The following is a 19,994-nucleotide window of genomic DNA, read 5'->3' as shown; positions in this document are numbered from 1 at the left end:
AATGTCATCTCTAATGTAAATAAAGACATTTATTTTTTTTAATTTTTAATTGTAGTCTAATTAGACTAAGGTAGAAGAAGAAATGCAGCTCACCAGCGCGTTTTCCACAAAATATCTCTTTTATTAGCCGCTATGAAATGCAGAAAGAGATTGCATTCAGGTTTTCCCAGGTGTTCAAATTCATCAACATAAACATAGCTCGCAACCTTCCATGTCTTATGCATTCCCCTTCATGGAGGCTACTGGTCACTGCAGCTCCATATCTTATGCATTCCCCTTCATGTAGTGCCCTCCCTGTGGCTTGCATCAGTAGGCCACAAGCTTGGCTCAAGCCAAGCACTCAGGTCAACAATAGATGTTTCAGATAGCTGATTATACTTGAATAAACAGACGTTGATATCAAAATAAAGACGTTTAATGTGCAATGAGGCAAACAAAGAAAAAATAGTTTTATCCAGATCTGAAAAGAACAGTTTTTACTTCACATCACAAAACCTATTAGCCACAACACTGCCACTAGCCTTGCCTCGTGTGCCACCGCGGTGAATGAAAGCTGTTATTCCTGAAATGCACAATGTGTGCAAAAAGGCAGAGGTCACAAAACATGTTCAAGGGGAGACCTAAGTAACCTGACTTTGTTGACAGCCCACGTTTTCTGTGCTGGAGCTGCACCCAATGCCCCTGATGTGAGTGTGCAGGTGGAAGCATACAAAGAGTACAGGCAAATTAGAACAGAATTTGATTGATTCTACCATGTACCGCTGATGTGAAAAATGCCCAGTACACCATCTCATTAATGCCCCATACACCATCTCATTAATGCCAATTTCACTATTTGAACATGTTTCAAAACCATAACCACATAAATGAATATGGGCAGGTGTGTACTGGATGTACTGACTGTCTTCTGTAGTTATTGCTATTCATAAAGGAAGTATTCCAACTAACCTCAAATGCATTACAGACGCTACACGAAAGTACAAGAGTACCAGAAATGTTTTTTATACCTTCTTTATTTTAGTTTTCATAACAGCATCATACATTCAATTGCCTTAACTCATGTGGCAAACAGTCCTTCCATGAGTAATTATACTTTAATGTAAGATAACAATGCTTTTGTAATAACAATACATATTTAGTGTACTTAATATCCTAACAATTTCTAATTATGGCAATCAGACTGTTAATGGCTTAGAACCGTAAAAAGCACATGCCACAAAGCTAACCCTCTGAAGGGGGTCCAGGCTCTGGGCTCTGTAAAGCGCCTTGAGACAATTGTATTGTTTATGGCGCAATATAAATTTAATTGATAGAGGATGTGACTCGGATAAGTTTCTAGCAGGCTCCTGTCTAAATTAATTGGGAGAGATCCGTATCTCCACATAGGATAGTAGTCAAACAGCCATTTAAAGTACATCATGTGAATCCACGTTAAAATCTTTACCCAACCGCTCAAATAAGGCTAAAACAATACTTAATTATTCGCGTTGACTTGCTCACTGCGCATGCACTAACTTTCCTAGTGTGGCTATTGCTATGGTAACGGTGGAAATAAACAGAATGTTCAGGTGATTGACTTTTTATAAAAGGCCTACAGGGCAGGACTTCCAGTTACAAATCCGCCATATGTAGCGTTTCAGCTCATCCACCCCGCCAGCCATTTCCCCGTCAGTGATCCCTTGTAACGTCTTTGATTGAAGCCCCTTTCCTTAGCATTTCGAGCATGGCTGCCACCTAGATACTTCCGGGTCATTTAACTCAGTTAGGAACCTTCCTAAGCAAACAACAACAAAAAACCTGTCCGACCGCAACCCTAGATTTAATGTAGGCGTACTGTGTCACTAAATCGAACGAGTTTAGGCACCACTATGAATCAGTCTATGACGCAGTGCCATCTTCCGCCTTCCCACAAAGCAGGAAATCCTTCTCTATCTGGATTAATCTGAAATACAAGAGGATGGAATCCATTAAAACCGCCTCAACAGGTAAATTCATCCTAAACTTCTCAGATCGACCCAGTCAACCATCACAATGTATTTATCGCCGTTATCAGGACAGACGTAATTTACAATGCTAACTTACCTAAATGTTAGTAAAATGTGACACGTCTCACTCGTAGTAGAAAAGTTCAGCACCATAATTTGATGTTGTGTGGGTAGTTCTCCTTCAGTCAGATAAGTTAATGTTGTCATCAGGCTGCTGCACTGAGACGATTTGAACAATTTTCTTGATAACCGATTTGAAGAGCTTAGTCAGCACCTCATTAACTATGAGAAACTGACGTAGCTTGCTGGCTTATAAAGTTTGCCTCGGCCTATCCAGAGGACAACAGACGGAGAAACGCACCTATAGCTAACGTAAGGGTTTTGACGACTTGGTCGTCGTGCTTGTTTAACCATTTTGAGACGTATTACAGTGATGCTGAATTATCGGTAAGAGGCATGGATCAGTAAATTCAGTTTAAAGTACAAGGTCATTTTGCTGTGTGATGGAAACAAAGGTAACATTTCATGTAGACCACGTTTACTTTCGCTGTAAGGTAATTAGGTGTATAGACCGACTGTCAGATGGCTAACATTTGCGAAATGAATTCGAATCGAATTTTGTTTCAAATAACCCCGCATATTTCGAGTAGGCCTGTTACCAAAAGTAACACTAATCGAGGCGACCTGGTGGTAGCGTTCCTAGCGCGGGGCAAAATGAATGGGTTCTCCATAGAGACGTTTAAAAAAAATATATGTGTATTTATATCCGGTCCACATCCAAAAGTTAGTGGAATGGAGACAAAGTTCTTTTGAGATAGACGTCATTGATTCTGGTTATCATATTTTAATTTTAGCCACAATTTGAATTGTTTCGAATTTTTTTTCTAAAGAGTTGAGCGGAACAACTTTCTGTTAGGAACGCAACCACTAGGGGCGTAGGTTCTCACTTTCCCTCCATATTTCATTCTTGCCGCCTGAAGTGCAGTGGCACTGAAATTGTTTCATTTTTGCTCCACTTCGGCCTCTCGACCTAGAGAACAGCTGTTGGCAACTCATTAACACGGATGACCATCTCATCTGATTACTAATCACTGATTCCACTGTAAATAAAAATTGTGTTTGTGTGTGTATAGTCAAATTGTACTGTTAATCATTTAACTAAATCAGTAAATCACGTAACTTGATTTAATCCTTTATCAATTGGCCATATTTGAGTTGAAACTACTCAACTACTCCAGACATTGATTTTTAAAGTGTGATTTCCTTAATTATAATATTCAGTGACGTAGGCAATTCTACACTAGAGTCTAAATTCTAGACTCTGAGCATATTATTTCAGATTTATTTATTTAATAAAGTAATTTGGTTAAAGCCAACGTAATATCTATTACAATTGCATTTATTACACATTACTCAATACTTTCTATATGTCCACTATTAAAAAGCACACAGTATGAAATCTTCCCACATTGTTGGACATTAACCAAAGACAGAAAACATTCAAATTAAAAAGTACTTTTTCCTCGATCAAAGCCACTTTATCAACAGCAACAAACAACTGTAATCGGCCTCATATATTCTTTAGAAAAAAGATACACAAATTGAATTCTCAAATAATTGCCTAGGACTTTTACAAATGTTTACATCAAGGGCAGCAGGTGGACATTGAAATAACCGAGCTCAAGATTGAAAAGACTTGGAATAGTTAACATGCAGTGCTTCATCAATCTGCCTTCAGCAAACATAAAAAATCCATAATCTGTACTGTAAAAATAGAAACAAAACTCTGATTAAGATCAAATTATTGATGGGCTTGGTTTAAACAGCTTGTCAAAAACAAATCTTTAATACTGAATAGACTGTGATGAAAGGCCTCAAAGGGGAAATATTATGAAAAAAAAAAGAAACTTTTTTAGTGCTTCCACACATTGATTTTGGTATCTGGCATGTCTACCAACCCCAACATGCTGAAAAAGGATAACCCAATTAGTTTGTTATGGTTTCTCTATGTCAGAAAATATATGCTTCAGAAAGCACCTCAGATTTGCAATGTTTTTAGTGTGGACTTAAAGATGGAAAGGATATTTGCTTCTCAGATGGAGACAGGAAGATTATTCCACAGGAGGGTAGCTCAAAAGCAGAAGGCTCGGCCTCTTATTGTGCTTTTTGATGCTCTTGGAAATACAATGAGACCTGCGCTCTGGAACTGAAGCAGTTTAGGTGGGCTGTGTAGAGGACAACTAATTCTTTGAGGTCATTTGGGGCTAGACCATTTAGAGCTTTATACTATATAGAGTACTTTGAAATCAATTCTACTTTTGATAGGGAGCCAGTGCAGAGAGACAAGTGCAGTAAGTGTTAGTTCTAGTAAGTGTCAAGGGTTCTGTATTAGTTGCAGGTTCTTTAGTGAGTTGTTACTTCATCTGAACAGGAAAGCATTGCTTGAGTTGAGAAGTAATTAGCGCGTAGAATCGTTTTTGTTCTGCATCTTGAAGGGATTGGACAGCTCATTAACCACAGCAGCTTTTCATATTAAAGACCTTCTAAAGACCCAACTATAGGTCTGTACTGGTAGGGTTTTGTATCGGTCAAGTTTTTATCACTCATATGTGCCTCTCTGATGGCTTTATTACTGTGATGTAGAGTAGTTTGTTCTGGGTATGGATAACATTTGTATGTGACAATGATGATGGGCAATGGATCTATTGGGGCAGTAGAGATTTGTCTAGGGCTGTAGTTCTCCCTCCTGGTGTTCATTTTGGATTTTGTCAACTTCGTTTTTTGAAGGCACTGTACATTACGTTTTAAAATTTTTATTTTTTTTATCACATTTTGGAATTTGGTTGGTACTAGGACTGCAACCATTTTAATGTTGTGTTCAAAGTTTAGGTATATCGGGTCATAAGACATCATTTTATGAACCAGTTATACCTTGAATGACCAGCAGATGTCATAAAATGTCCTAGATGACAGACAAAACATTATGAACATTTTCCTGAAACCCAATAAGCCCAATATCAGCACACAGCAAGTAATAACACAACACAATACAGTACAATAATGCACACATCCAGTAATAATACAATACAGTACAATAATGCTTGAAGTGAAACTCTTGGTCCAACAGATCCCAGGTATGACTAGTGCATAGAATTGATTTGAATAATCTGATGAACTTTGAATGTGGTTGCAGTCCTTGTACCAACTTGAAATTCCAGAACCTGATAGCCCTTGATATAAGCTTTCTGGAAATGTGTTTGTACACCTTATCTGTTCAGTGACCAGGCAAAATATAATAATAAAAAAAATCTTAGATTCATGCTCAAACATTTCAATACATACATCTCATAATTATACTTGGTAAACTATATTAACATATCTGTAAGAAAACAAAGACATTTGCCATATGATTTATGGTGTAGTGGTCACCAACCTTTTTTGGCCAAAGATCACTGACCTCTGCCTTGGTGACAGGCAAGATCTACCTATTGAGGCGTTGAGAGAAAAAGACTGTCCAGACTCCAGACTGTACTTACAACTTAACTTTGTATTTGGCCTAATTGAATGAAATTAAACAATTTGGTCCAGCTTTCAAATTGATGTGACCAAGAACACACTAAATGACTTAATTTCAGTGCAGCATAAAAAGGAAAATATTTGTTAACCGCACACAATATAAACAAGAAAAAAACACATTTGCAATGAGCAGGCTGGATATGAACTGCTTTATTTATCAACTGAAGTTACAACACAACACTGACAAATTTCTCATGTGACTCAAGTCAGTGTGATGGCTGTGACTGAGGCAGTCTGTGAGGTGTCTGTCAGTAAGCCGGCTCCTGTACTTAGATCTGCTGATTTCATAGATCTGTGAACATGCCAATGCCGGTTAACACATATTTTCCTTTTTATGTTGCACTGAAATTAAGTCATTTAGTGTGTTCTTGGTCACATCAATTTCCCTAAACCACGATGTTAAACAATATTTGTTTTCAGATCATTTGACAGTTGTTTTGAGGCCCCTTGTTGCCACTCTTCAGAGAGGAATCAAGGAGAAGCACATCTTTCAATTGGCTACCTTAAATACTTTTTCTAATGATTGGATGCACCTTTCTATGGAATTGAAGGCTTTAACAAGCTAATCAGACTAATTATGTGTTGCAATTATTCAGTATTGAGTAGTTACAGGTATTCAAATCATTAAAATGATTAGGGTTCCTAAATATTTCATTTCACACAATTAAATACTGCTACACTAAATATCTTTGTCTGGAAAACACCCCAGTACTTGGTGTTAACTAGAAAATAAATAATATACCACTGTGATCTTTTTTTTGTAAAGACAGAGTAAATTATCATGCAGCCTCAGAGGGGTGCCAAAACTTTTTCATACGACAGTATGTAAAAGCAGGCTGAGTGCATATTAATATTTAGAAAACCAACGCGCTAAGTGGAACGAAGTTGAGCCTAGTTTTCAAGGTAACAAGCAGTCAGAATGTTAGAGTTCGCTGGAAATCTCTCTACATTGGGCAGACATTCTGCAACTTTACCCGATCCGACTGAACATGTTGAACTCTTCCGACAGTACCCGACAATGACCAACAAACACCAACTGCTGGCGCACACTGACCCAACTGTCGGTGTTTGTTGGCGTATGTTGGAGAATGTTGGCGTTTGTCGGGGCAGTGTGCAAGCTGCTTTAGAAGGGGCATTTAGTGGGAAGGGCTGAATTTGTGAGAAATCGTTGGTGATTACGTTCACATCAACTCTACAGACATCCTCAGGCGGAGATCTTTTCTGACGTTGGTCTTCCGAAGACACTTCAGAAAATGTTCAAGAATTTTTTTTATTATTATTTTGGAGATCGACAGGGAAAGTCTCTGAGATCGACACGACAATCGTGATCGACGGGTTGGCGACCACTGATTTAGTAGATGCCGTGCAATAGGGCAGTTCAATTGGGGGTTCAAAAACATAACAATGTGACTATGGACACAATCCTCTTGCAAAGTTTGAAGCCTTTCTCTTCCTCTGAAGCACAATTTTATGAAAGAAATTATGTGAATAGAAAAACTTAACTTAGAGTAACAATGGGTAGGGAAGTTCATGAATTTTATGAGGCTGATTTCAAAGATGATGGAGCTATTGCCTTGTCTTAGGGTATCATTTGTATTGTAAGGACAGTTTCTGTACACAGGCTACGCGAATACATTATACCGTTTACCCAACAGGGGGTAGCATTCACATCTGCGGAAATCCATGTCTGTCACGTTATCCTGTTTTTCAAGGAAGTAGGTCTAGCAGTATGCATTATAACAAATGTTCCTGTTCTTTCTATCTACATCAATGTAAAGTGTCATTTAAGACACAAAACATATGTTAAAGTTTCAGAAAGCCAATGCTTTCCAACACATAAACTTAATGTAAAAGATAAGCTACTCAATATGTCAGTCAATAAGATGCAGTCTGTGATTCTGGTGAAAGGTTGTTGATATTTGAGCTCAACAGCCGATCAAATTACACCCCTTCCTTCTGTGCTCCTGAAGCAACGTGGTGATTGGCTGTAATCAGAAACAGAAATGAATATCCCACTAACAAACTTTAACAGAAGCGCATATTGTTCTATTTTTCAGATCATGGTGTTCCAGATTCAGGGGAGGAAGACGGGCAATCAGCACAAGCTGCTGGTGATGAGAAGCATTTGTCCGAGCTTCGCTTGGTGCTGCTGGGTTGGAGATGGCCAGGCAAAAGTTTAACCGGTAACACAATCCTTGGTCGCGAGGAGTTCCGCTTGGAACGCGCCGCTGAGTTCTGTGTAAAACGCGAAGCGGCTGTGTGTGGTCGTCAGGTGATGGTGGTGGACACGCCAGGCTGGTTCTCCTCTCAGACCCCCGTGGTCTATCAGCAGGAAATGGTGAGCGGAATCTCCATGTGCCCACCAGGACCTCATGCGTTCTTGCTGGTCATTCCTGTGGGGATGTTCACAGAGGTGGACCGCGCCTGCATCGAAGAGAACCTGGCGCTGCTGGGGGAGCGCGTGTGGAGGCATACGCTGGTGGTGTTCACATGGGCGGAGGTCTTGCGGGACAAACCAATCGAGAGATACATCAGAAGAGAGGGCAAGGACCTCCAGTGGGTGGTGGACAAATGCAACAAGAGGTACCATGTCATCAATAACTATATTTTTGGAGAACACCCTCAACTTCCCGCTCTTATCAAGAAAATTGAGAAGATGGTGGCTGAGGAAGGTGGACACTACGTACCAGACGCAATGGAAAAATTACAGCAGACTTTAAGCCATAACCAACCTCAAACCAATAACCAAGATGACAACCAAAACCAACATTCTAGCAAAGACTTGGGTGCCAGACCAAAACGAAACTGCTCCTTTGGGTCCAGTAAGAGCATGGATGTAGACACTACACCGAGTAAGTCTTTTTTTTAAATCAATTTTTTTTGTCAGCTCAGATTGTTACATCCTTGGTCTAGGGGTTCCCTTCTTCTGTCCCCAGCATTCCAATCACAACACAAGATGGCAGGTTAAATGAATGGAATGTTGTTATCGGCATCTCAGTGATCTCTGTATTCACATGGAAACCGAGAGTGGATGGGGCCTAACCTGGAGTAGTTATCAGTTTTAGCTAATTTAGCCTGAATACATTAATGAACGAATGACTGCTCTGATATCTGTACATCTCGTACAACAGTCATGTGAATTCATGATTTTTGCTATCAAAAACAATATAGAATGTGCCAATCTATCTTATAATTCCGGGTTTCCCAAAAGTGTGGTGGGTGCGTGGACTGCTTCTAGAGGGTGGACAAAACAATCAATTGCAATGGTGAAAATTAAAGAAAATATTTGAACGTTTTTAGTTTTCCTGCATTTAAAAATCCAAAAATGTCAATGTACTGTAGTCTAATGATGTACATAGTTTGTGTGGAGTTATCCAGCTTTTTAGACATTGCCTGTAATTTTCGGTAGCTAGCCTAGTTAGCCTGTGGCTAACTAAGTGTGTAAACATGTACAAGTGGTTAAAATCGGGGGAAAACTGCCATGCAAAAACGTTCAGCTATTGGATTTGGATATCACTAATAAGGGAGGAGATGGAAAGATTGAGTGTAAGAAGGGATAGGAGAGTAGAGAAAAAGGAGGGAATGGGGCAGGGAGAAATGTAGTGGGACCAGGAAGACAGTGAAGAGAGAGAGAGACTATAGGAGGATTGGGCAGGAGAGTACAGCAGATGCCCATCATCAGGGCAAGGAGGCTAAAGAGAGAGCCTTAGAGCTGCAGCAGTATAGCGGTATTTGAAGAATGCAACCTTGCGGATTTGCTCTATTACCACAACCAACGCCCTTGTATTTAATTATTACCTCTGGCTAGGTTATGTTCTCGGTGCGGTTTGTTTGTCTGTCTGTGAGCAGGATTATGCAAAAACGAATTCCATTCCGACAAGGCCATATGCCTTGCAGCTTTTGAAAACAAATGTGTTAAAGAGAAGAACACTTTGTGTGACCCATTTATAGTAAGGAAATGCATTTGCAAACATTATGGATGATGCGGAATGATCGGACACTCATAGAGTGAATTAATAAGACAAATGTAAACAACAAATTGCATAAACTTGCATAGTGAACCTTTCCCAGATGAGAAACCATTCAGGAATGCCAGAATTTTCCCGGGAACTTCGTAAGGGGAGTAATTAACTCCGTTCAGGAATGAGGTCCAATGACCTTATAGTCCTAAACATTTAAAAGTGACTCAGATATCTGAAATAATTTTAGCTTGCATTACACTGAAATGGTTTATCCTAAGGTTGCTGGGAGTTTAGATTGGTTTATCCTAAGGTTGCTGGGAGTTTAGATTGGTTTATCCTAAGGTTGCTGGGAGTTTAGATTGGTTTATCCTAAGGTTGCATGGGAGTTTAGATTGTAACCATCTTGAAGTGTAGCCATAGCCTGACTTATGATCGTTTATCTATAGACTGTAACTTAAAGTTATAAATACAAATTATACAAAGTTATAAAATGTGTGCTCAAGGGGCTTGATAATGCAAGAGACTGAAGACAGAGGGAGTGGCATTCCACTTTTGAACTTGCTGCACAAGAACACGCAGAAGGAGGAGCAAGAACTGGCAACGTTATTGTGGAACTAGCCTGGAAAGGCCTGTGGGGTGACTACGTGCATGGTCTGTTTGGTAATGTAGCCTAAATGAAGTTGTCAGATCAAGGGAATCATACTATTGTTCCTCTTAAGTTTTATTATTATTATTCCATCCACGCATTTTTTTATGCTGCTTCTCCTCCTCCTCCTCCTAACACTTTTGAGATAATTGACACGGCTTGTCTGGCACCTCTTTTTGCTCTGACAACAAAAAGAAAAAAAGACCTGGGCTGTAAAAAGCTTCTCCAATCATTGAATTAATCCTAGATGAAATTATTGGATGGCCTATCTGCCTGTCTACCTACCTACCTGGGCACATTCTGCCAGGCAGTGACTCTGCAGTTCAGTAAAACCACCCGCCACAGGGAAACCAGGCAGTTGTTGGTTTGTAGTTGGTGATATGGCAGTTAGCATAACGAGCTGTAACCTAGCTCTTCAACCCAACCCAGGAGATCAGGAGGTAATGATGGCGACAACTGATGGAGTTGAAGGAACTGAAATGTGACGCCATGGTTGCTGTATTTCTGTTGGACAGGTAATTATGTTGTTTTGTTTTTGGGGGAAGTCATTTTCCTGAACTATGTAGCCATGTAGCTTATGGATTAGCCCAATGCTAACAGTAGTACAATTGTGCTCTTCTCCCCAATGATGAACGTTCTCTCTCTTGTGGACTCAGGAAGTGTGTGTTCATGTTTTTTGGAGGAGTAGCTTTGGAGTCTGAAGCAAGGGGCTGGAATTCCTTCCGTTGTCGGTTTCCCCAGAATCGCTTACCCTACCTTTTAACAGTTATTGTCTGCATTGTCTCTGTTTGCTTAAGTAGATCTGCACTCTGTTTGCAGTGGACTTATCTTAAATAACATAATTTTAAGGATGGCCTGGCAGAAGTATATGATCTTGTATATTTAATTAATTAATGTGAGTCACAAAATCTGATTGCTCCCTACTCTCATCAAACGGGGAATATAGACGGTGAGCGGAGAAGACTGTTTTGTCTAACCATGTTTCATTCTCTGTGAAGCTTCAGTCTGAGCCCTGCCCCCCAAAGCCTTCAGCACTTCCTCAGTAGTGTCAATCCAAACTAGATTTGTATTGGTTTTGAATTAATTGTCATGATGGTGATCAGCAAATCAAACTGTTTCTACAAGGAGGACATAATCGGAAACATTGGAAATCGGAACCATCAACAGCAAAAACATTCTCTGGGATTGTTTGATATAAATCCAGTTGACAAATGTGATTCATAGCTTTATCTGGTCTCATTGTGTCATTGCCTTGATGCAAATCTTGCTTAGTTGTCGGCTACAACTTGCTGAATGGGTTATGCCAGAAATATGGTTTCAAAACGACCAAGCAAGCAATAGTAAGCGATGCATTTCTGTGGTCTTTTTGTCTCAGAATGCTGGAAAAGTGTGTGTTTTAAAAGCTATAACGGTTATTGTTTTCCCCAGCTAGACTATAGTTTCTGTCTTTAATTTTACATCCTCAACTCTATGGTTCTTTAGCTTCACGTCTGTGGTTGCTAAGCAGCTGACAGTTTGGCAGTTTTTGATGGTTCCAAACTAAATAATTTAGCGTTAAGCATGATTGTGTTGCAAGTTGCAAATGCAGCCTACATTATGGTAGGAAATGTGGCCTGTAAGTTTTGGATGTGGCCAGTAAAATCAATTCTTACTGGACACCAGGTCGGCATGCATTGCTGACAATACGTTGTGGGCTGTCATGGGATAGAGGGGAAGGAAGGATGGGTGGGTTGAAGAGAATGATGGCCTGAGGAGAAAAAGATGTCTGTGTTCAGTTGTCTGGTGGTCCTGGTCCTTATGAAGCAGAACCTGCGGTCATATGGTAGTGTCCTGAAGAGGCCGTGAGCAGGGTATGATTGATCCACCGGAAAGAGCCAGAATTACCTGTGGACAAAAAAAGGGTCTACTACATGTGTTCATTTCATATAACATGTTTCACAGATCCAACTCTCCCCTCCCTCCACCCACATGGGAAGAGTAAGACAAAGTCAAATAGGCAACTTTCTACTCACTTTACGTCAATACCCAACCAGCAATCTTCAACTTCAGTTTTTTTTTTTTTTTGCTTTAGATTATTGTAAATAAGTAAGTGTTGATTCTGTTTATTGTGATCTGAATTTAGAGTAAAATAACATTTAAAATTATGTATTATTTTATAAGTCTGAAATTTCATTCTTGAAAGATCTCGTGGGCCGGTGCAGACTGGGTTGTGTAGGACCCTGACGTCTGTGACCCATCACTGCTTTAAGGAATAGGTCAACACTATTTCTATACTATGTTTGTATGGTAATGTTTTTGTAGCATGTAAAAGAGATTGAAAAGGAAAGTCATTTCATTTTACTTGGTGCAACCAGCAAAGCCCCCAAAGCCCCAATTCCTGAATGATTACAGCTTTTAGACGACCAATATAGAAAATAACGTGTTTAATAACTTACAATACTTATACATGTTTCTATTTACAGGCATCTCCAATCCGCTTAATTAGTGGCCGCTGCTGAGACTGAAGTGGAAGAGCAAAGAGGGAAAGCTCCTGAATCTCCACAACCGTCACACCTTCCCAAACCTGTTTGAATGTTTTAACAGAGAAATATATATAGGTTAATGGAAGTAGGTATTGTCATTGATATTTAAATAATATGTTAAAAGACAATGAAAGGATGGCAAATGAAACCGAAAACACTTGAGTTCTTGTTGACATATTGTATAATTATTTTTGTATATATGTGTGCAGAATGTAAAACTAGTTATTTAATTAATAAAATTATGAATTCATGTCTGTCTGACTCACACACACACACACACACTATACAGAAGAAATGAGTAAACCCTTGTTCAGTTTCACCTAAATGTCAAATGAAATAAAAAAAAAGTTGAACAGTAGTATATTTGCTCTTATGGAAAATAAAAACTGACAGTTTACATTTACTATTTTAAAAACGCAGGCCCCATAGTAAGAACTTAATGCAACAAAAGTCGGTGCACCTTTCATTACTAAGATTCAAGTATGTCCACCTTTTATTTTCTTCAGAAACTGTGTTTTTGATCTGCTCTTTGCTTGAGGTATTTTTGCTCTACCTTTCTCTTTAAATCCCCCCAAAGGTGTTCTATTGGATTCAAGTCAGGCAACATATTTTTCCAGGCCATAGTTTTCACTTTTTTCTTTATAAACTCTTGTGCGATTGTGTGTACTTTGAATTGTCCTCATGCTGGAATATTCCTCTTCTGCCACGATTTTGGAGCATGGGAGTCATCTGGTCAGCTGGTATTTTGGTATATCCACAGGCTTTCATGGTGCCACCCAAACTTCTCCCCCAACACCTTTTGAAGCCCCATGTCATCACACTCCTATTTCCATGCTTCATTGTCGTGATTATGCATTCGCTGTGGTAGTCCTGGAAAGGTTAACAGCAAACATGCTGGACCCCATCTGAGCCGAACAAATTGAGTTAGTGTGCACAGCAACTTAAATTATTTTTCTAGCTGTCTGATGCTGCCTCGTCTGTCTTGTTGTTTTTGTGACAATGACAATAAAGTACTTTGAACTTGAACTTGAATGTGCTCCCAATATTCATCAGGTCTATTCATGTCCGTAAGCCACGATGCAGCCTAAAGTTGAGGAAGTTCTGGTGTTTACAGGTCATTTTATAGTAATGTTCATGCAATTGGGCTAATTGTAAATCACAGGTGTGCTCAGTTGTGTTTGAATGACCACAGGCTCTCTCACCTGTGTCCATGCTCTCGGGTGGATCCACGTTGGTTGCATTGAGTGTCTACTTTGCGACTTGTCAACTTCGAAATAACATAATTATTGAAAGGTGAGACCATTTTCAAACATTTGACATTTAAGCGATATTGCACAAGGGTGTACTCACTTCTCTTGTATACTGTGTGTATATTATTTATGTATATATATAAATATATATAAACACACATTTTCCAGGAAAGCAAATGTAATCGAAATTACAATCAAGACGTTGACAAAGTTAGAAATGATTATATCTGATTTAGTGCTTGAAAATGTGCTTTCATCTGCTTCTTCAGTAAAGGTATTCATAATTTGGAGCAATCCTTTGGTCTCTGTCTTCTTTAATCAAGAATATTGGCTCCAGACGAGTGGCGTCCACAGGGCATGGGAGGGCAATGGAGGGTTAAAGTTTTCCTTGTTTAACCCTCTGAGGTCAGTGGCATTGTTGGCGTTGAGATCAGTTTTGTCGGGAGCCTTGACGGGTGACTTTCACCTGTGAATATCAGTCATGTTGGAAGACAACCTGGCCTTCTCAACCGATGCGTTATACTGTCTTTGGTGTTACTTTTTTTTTTAAACATAAAAACACAATGAGACAAATATCAACAGACATGTATGAAAACAACAACAAACAGTTGACAGAACACAACAGGGGATGGGGGAAGGGTGCAAGGATGACACCTTCAGACAGAAGACTATTGCATAGATATGACATTAAGCAGAAATAAGTTAGTGACTATGATACATGAAACAGGAGAGCCTATGAATACCCCAGCAGAGAAGCTGCACGCTCCATGCTCAGCAAGTCCTTATAATCCCTCAGCCATGATTCCTTAGTGAAGCAGGCTGGTTTGCGTTCCTTCCAATTTAGGAGGATGAGTCTCTTTGTGGCCAAACAGCCCAATGTCCAGCGCTGAACAGCAGTCCTTCCAACAACATTGTCCGGCTTAAGGCCCAGTAGGCATATGTTGGGACCAACTGGAAGGTTTACATTTAAAGACTCTGACATAAATGCTATTACCTCCGACCAGAGTGTTTTTACAGCTGGGCATTCCCAAAGCAGGTGTAATAATGTACCTCGCTTGCCACATTCATGCCAGCATAGATCTTGGTGTTTTTTGTACATCATTTGGTGTTACTTTTGATATCAATTTGATATAAATGATCAACAAACATTAGCAAAGCCAAAAAACTTTGTAGTAATAGGAAAAAACATTGTTGACTGTTTGAATCCTTACCGAATTCCAGAGAACGAATGGACCACAGAAATGAAAGAATACCCTTGTGTAACGTACCCCGACATTGTCAATTTCTTGATTTTTACACCAAGTCCTTAGTCTGCGGATGATGTGAGGTATTACAGAAGTGTACAAGCCTACAACTGTCTACAATCAAAAATCCTGCTGGAAGCACTCATGGTTTCAGTCACTTGATAGATGAGGAGCACGTTCAGCCACAGACTGATCCCTCCTCGGCACACCACAAAGCGCCTTGGCCAGTCCTTTGTGCCAGTAGCCATCAGGCTCCACAACCGAACATAATAACTTTTATCTAATATACGCCAGCTGAGTTGTACTTATCTTATTTATTTTATTTTATTTATTTGTATTTACATTTTTATTAATTTATTTGTATTTGTATGTATATATTTGATTCCTATTACCTTGCTGCCATTACACCTGAATTTCCCTAACAGGATGAATAAAAGTCTATCTATCTATCTATCTATCTATCTATCTATCTATCTATCTATCTATATGCTCTTACGCAGTGTGATGTCACTTTAATATCCTCTGCTCATATGCAGTGTGATGTCACTTGACTATGCTCTGCTCATATGCAGTGTGATGTCACTTTAATATGCTCTGCTCATATGCAGTGTGATGTGAACAGCGATTTTCGTTGTTTGCTCCGCCTCCTCTGATGCAATGATTGATTTCCTCCTTTGTTCTCATTTTCTGTCTTAAATACTTTGCATCTGTTCAACTCACACCAGCAATAGTACTTGATCCCTGATGGCACCTTCAATAAAATGTTGACACAATTTGTTTGTTGGTGTATCTCTAAGCCAGAATGGGATGTGAAATCTAGCTGGATACCGTTTTCTAATACTGCGCCTCACAGGAAGAAATAGAGGGAAGCAGAACTGCCTTTATGCAGTTATATTTACATTTAAAGGCATCATTTCATTTGTTACAGATATACCCAAATTCCTTTTTGTTATACCACACAAAGCATTGCCATTGTGACTCTTGACCCTTTGTTGTGTGACAGCTTTTTCATCTGCATCATTGCTGTGCATAGGTCAAGCATGAGGTGGGCTGTCCTGTGAGGCAATAATGTGTTTGTGAAGACAAAAAAGAAGGAATTAGTGGGGTGAAGAGAAATTGCTTATGTGCTGGAACAAGAAGCATATAAGTGTGATGTCTTGCGTATTCGTCATACCCACAGGTTGATAGTGCAACTCATTGTTTGACCCTTTTTTTAGACCATGTTATTTAAAATGGGCTTTTGAATTCTCTTAAAAAGAACTAAAATAATGTCTAGTTTTAAGAGAGCTTCAGAGTTCTAGCGATGTTTTACTTACTGAGGGTCCAAAGAAATTTCTTTGGAAAGAAGGCTTGTGTTTGAATGATTTGTGTTTTAAATGCTACTGAAGGGAGAAACGAGAGGTGAAGGCAGAGGTGGAGGCAGGAGGTGGAGGCAGTAACTCATCGGAGGCTCCTCTTCTGCCATCAAGCTTGTCTGTGACAAACAAGAAGATCCTGGATCAGCATCTCATGGATATGAAAGCAAATGTAAGACATAATACATATAAGGATATGGCTTTGTATAGCAGCTGAATCTCATGTTCCATTCAATGCATTCATGTACATACTATCTCAACACAAAATAGATATATTTGGATTTAATCTCCCCAGTGTGTCAAGCATGTGAATCACAAGGGTTTGGTAATGATGGCGAATCATTGACTTGAGCAAGTTACAGATACACTCTAAAAAAATCCACCCCCTTAACTCCTGAGTTCTATTTAAAATCTATTTAAAAAGTACAATTTACCATAAGATATTAAAAAAGATCACAGCCCCCTCCCCCTCCAGGATGCACTATGATTACCTCTGTAACACAACATGGTGCACTATGACCTCTAACCCCCACAACATGGTGCACTATGACTACCTCTGTAACACCACCACAATCTGGTATATTTCTAGAATCCTTCACACCTATTGACCTCCCTGAACTCACTTACATGTTGAGAATTTAGAGGTGGGGACAGTGGCTGGTGTCTCTGCTCCTTTGATTGGTCACTTTGAATGCTAATCACGATCTTTGATTGGCTGTTTGGTTTGATCACTGCCACACATTATCTCTCGTTCCACGCTCCAGTCCAGCCTGTCCAGTTGGTGGCCTTGGTAAAGATGGTGAGTCGTACGAGTAGAGAAGAAAGTTGATTAGTCTTATTTTTATCTTATCATTTTTAATTTGGTTCTTTAATTTTCTTTACATCTCATTATCAGGTATCATTATAGATAGCTTTATCTTCCACATTAAGTTGAGGTTTCTCCCACAGATAGCTACACATTGCAGACATGTAACTAACTATACTACATGTAACACACATGCAAACTAATGTGGGGGAAGGGTGGATTTGATGTCTCTGCGAGTCGTTCAGGCTGTTGGTTACTGGCTTTTTAGGAACAGGGGTGATGGTAGCTGATTCTAGGCAGGGGGGGATGGTAGCTAGTGTCGGTGAAAGGCACAGGCTTACCTGCAGCACAGAGTATACACGCAGAACAGAAGTCTGCACGGATCAATGGACTGTTTGGATTGGCTATAGCTCATTAGCAGAGTAGAAGGGCAACACAAGCTTCTAGTCATGGTGAGATTTTGTGGCCTATGCAACCGCCTGTGTGGCCTACGCAGCCGCCTGTGTGGCCTACGCCACCGCCTGTGTGGCCTACGCCACGGCTCGCCTCTACATTACATTTACTTTTATCCAAAGCGACTTACATATGTGCGACTTACAATGTATACACATTTTACATTTACACTGATGGCACACTGCACATCAGGAGCAATTAGGGGTTCAGTGTCTTGCTCAAGGACGCTTCGACAGGGAATCGAACTAGCAACCTTCTGATTACTAAACGACTTCTCTACCTACTGTACCACTGTCGCCCCATGACAAGGAACACAATCAGCTACATTCTACTGGACTGTTCCACCACTGTCTCAACCCAGCTGATGTTAGGGGCATTTGACTTCACATATCTTGTCTTGGTGCAATATGTGACTTGTCTTGTCACATATCTTGGTGCAATGCATGGAACTTCTAGTTTGGATGATGTAAAGGAAGAGGGGCATTTACTCATTGGGGCCATACATCACATATTCTAGTTCAAAGCACACAAGATGGCCTTTTTGTTTCCTTGGCTGTATCTCCTCTCACCTCATTCCCCTCCGTTCCTTCGAGAGCCTTTTAATGAAAATGACGCGTCCTTAATGATGTCTGACTTTGAATGATTTTCGGATCATGATCGGGAGGACTGAAGAATGAGAACAGAGAAAGAGAGAACAGCACTGAAAGATACTTTATTTGCAGCAGCAGTCCAGCTTCCTTTCATCTGACTGAATAGAACCCTCAAGGGATTAAAGAATGCTGTGAATGATCATTGAATGTTGTGAATCATTAGTGCCTCCAAAGTCCATGTTACATTATTTGTGAAGTTGTTTACACGGTGATGACATCACAGGGATGGTATCCTAATTTATCTCCATTTGTGGAAGCAGGCCTGAGAACTGAAGTATTTGTACACTTTCCTCCTCTCCCATCTGTTACAGATGTAAGTTGTTAGCGACTCAGATAACTCTGTAATTGTTCAGATGCCTATTATGTGATTAACAACGCACAAGTCATACAACATACTCTAACAAAGAAATCCATACAGATCCGTACAGATTTCATGACCAATCTGAAGTGCATGCATCCTCCTGGGTCTGGTTAGGTTCCCCTGAAGGAGTTTTCACTTTCCACAGTCACCTTACTTTTCAACATACAGCGTAAAAGAAAAACATACTTGATTACCAGCCTGTCAACTATTTCCACCGCAACGTACAGTTATTACACACAAAGAGAGATGACTGGACCTTTCAATCATCTCTGTGTGTGTGTGCATGTATGTGTCAGTCTATCTTGTTTTCTTTTGATCAATTCCAAGAACCCTAAAGCAACTCATTTGTCATGGTGTTTGGAGAAAGTCCCCATCACATGCTTTATTTTCTGCTGAGATGAAAGACAGAAGGAACCGGATGGTCACCACTGAATGGCATTACATATTTGGATTTGAAAGGGAGAAAGGATTTCTGGTTGAAAGGGTATGAGACCAAATGGGCCAGACTGAATGGAGTAAAAAGGTAAAGACATTGAGAAGTGGATCCATTAGCGGAAAGATGAATGAACTGAAGTAGACTAAAAAGGCAGCGTTATTTTTCTTCCTTGTCACCAGCTCTTTTTTTCCTGTTTGTCATTTATTTAATAGGATTTAGGAAAATCCGAATTTGTATATATGATTCATCATGTTTTTCTTTAAACCATCATATATATATATATAGTATATTACAGCCTGTGGTTATTACTGCCCACAACAGGATGTTGACGAATGTGTCATGTTGCCCATAAGCCCAGTTTGGTAAAAAATGGAATGACATTAGCACAGTCTAGTATTTTGGCATGGTGAGGGTAGTGCAATGGTGTTTCTGCCTATGGACATATTCAATAAGTGTGGATGTGCATATTCAAATTAATTAAAAAAGTTCAGCCTGGTCCCCCTCTTTAAATGCCCTTATTTTCTTATTGAGGAGATCTTTGACATTGCTAGTTATCCAAGGCTTTTTGTTTGAGAAGCAGCGCACCATTTTTGTGGGAACGACAATGTCCATACAGAAGTTCAGGTAGTCGGTAGTGCAGTGTGTGACCCCCTCGATGTCCTCTCCAAATGAGTCTTGCAGCACGCACCAATCAGTCGACTCAAAGCAGTCCCTGAGGGCCTCCTCTGCCTAAGGAGACACATTTCTTA

The 19,994-nt window shown here is 39.8% G+C and overlaps 1 protein-coding gene across 2 annotated transcripts; it reads left to right on the top strand.

Moving 5' to 3' along the window:
* Positions 1-1,635: 1,635 nt before the first annotated feature.
* Positions 1,636-13,717, top strand: LOC105890823 (GTPase IMAP family member 4). 2 transcript variants are annotated; one of them, XM_031583967.2, is made up of 4 exons: positions 1,636-1,985; positions 7,619-8,413; positions 10,599-10,684; positions 12,632-13,717. In XM_031583967.2, the coding sequence occupies exons 1-3, from the start codon at positions 1,958-1,960 to the stop codon at positions 10,652-10,654; spliced, it is 879 nt and encodes a 292-aa protein (XP_031439827.1). In that variant the 5' UTR covers positions 1,636-1,957; the 3' UTR covers positions 10,655-10,684; positions 12,632-13,717. The 2 variants fall into 2 exon arrangements, with proteins under 2 accessions (XP_031439827.1, XP_012672365.1); XM_012816911.3 differs by lacking the exon at positions 10,599-10,684 and having other exon boundaries at positions 1,639-1,985.
* The last annotated feature ends 6,277 nt before the right edge of the window (positions 13,718-19,994 follow it).

The sequence above is a fragment of the Clupea harengus genome, chromosome 17 (genome assembly GCF_900700415.2).
Source record: "Clupea harengus chromosome 17, Ch_v2.0.2, whole genome shotgun sequence".
Classification (NCBI taxonomy): Eukaryota; Metazoa; Chordata; class Actinopteri; order Clupeiformes; family Clupeidae; genus Clupea; species Clupea harengus.
This window is presented reverse-complemented; position numbering and strand designations above follow the sequence as displayed.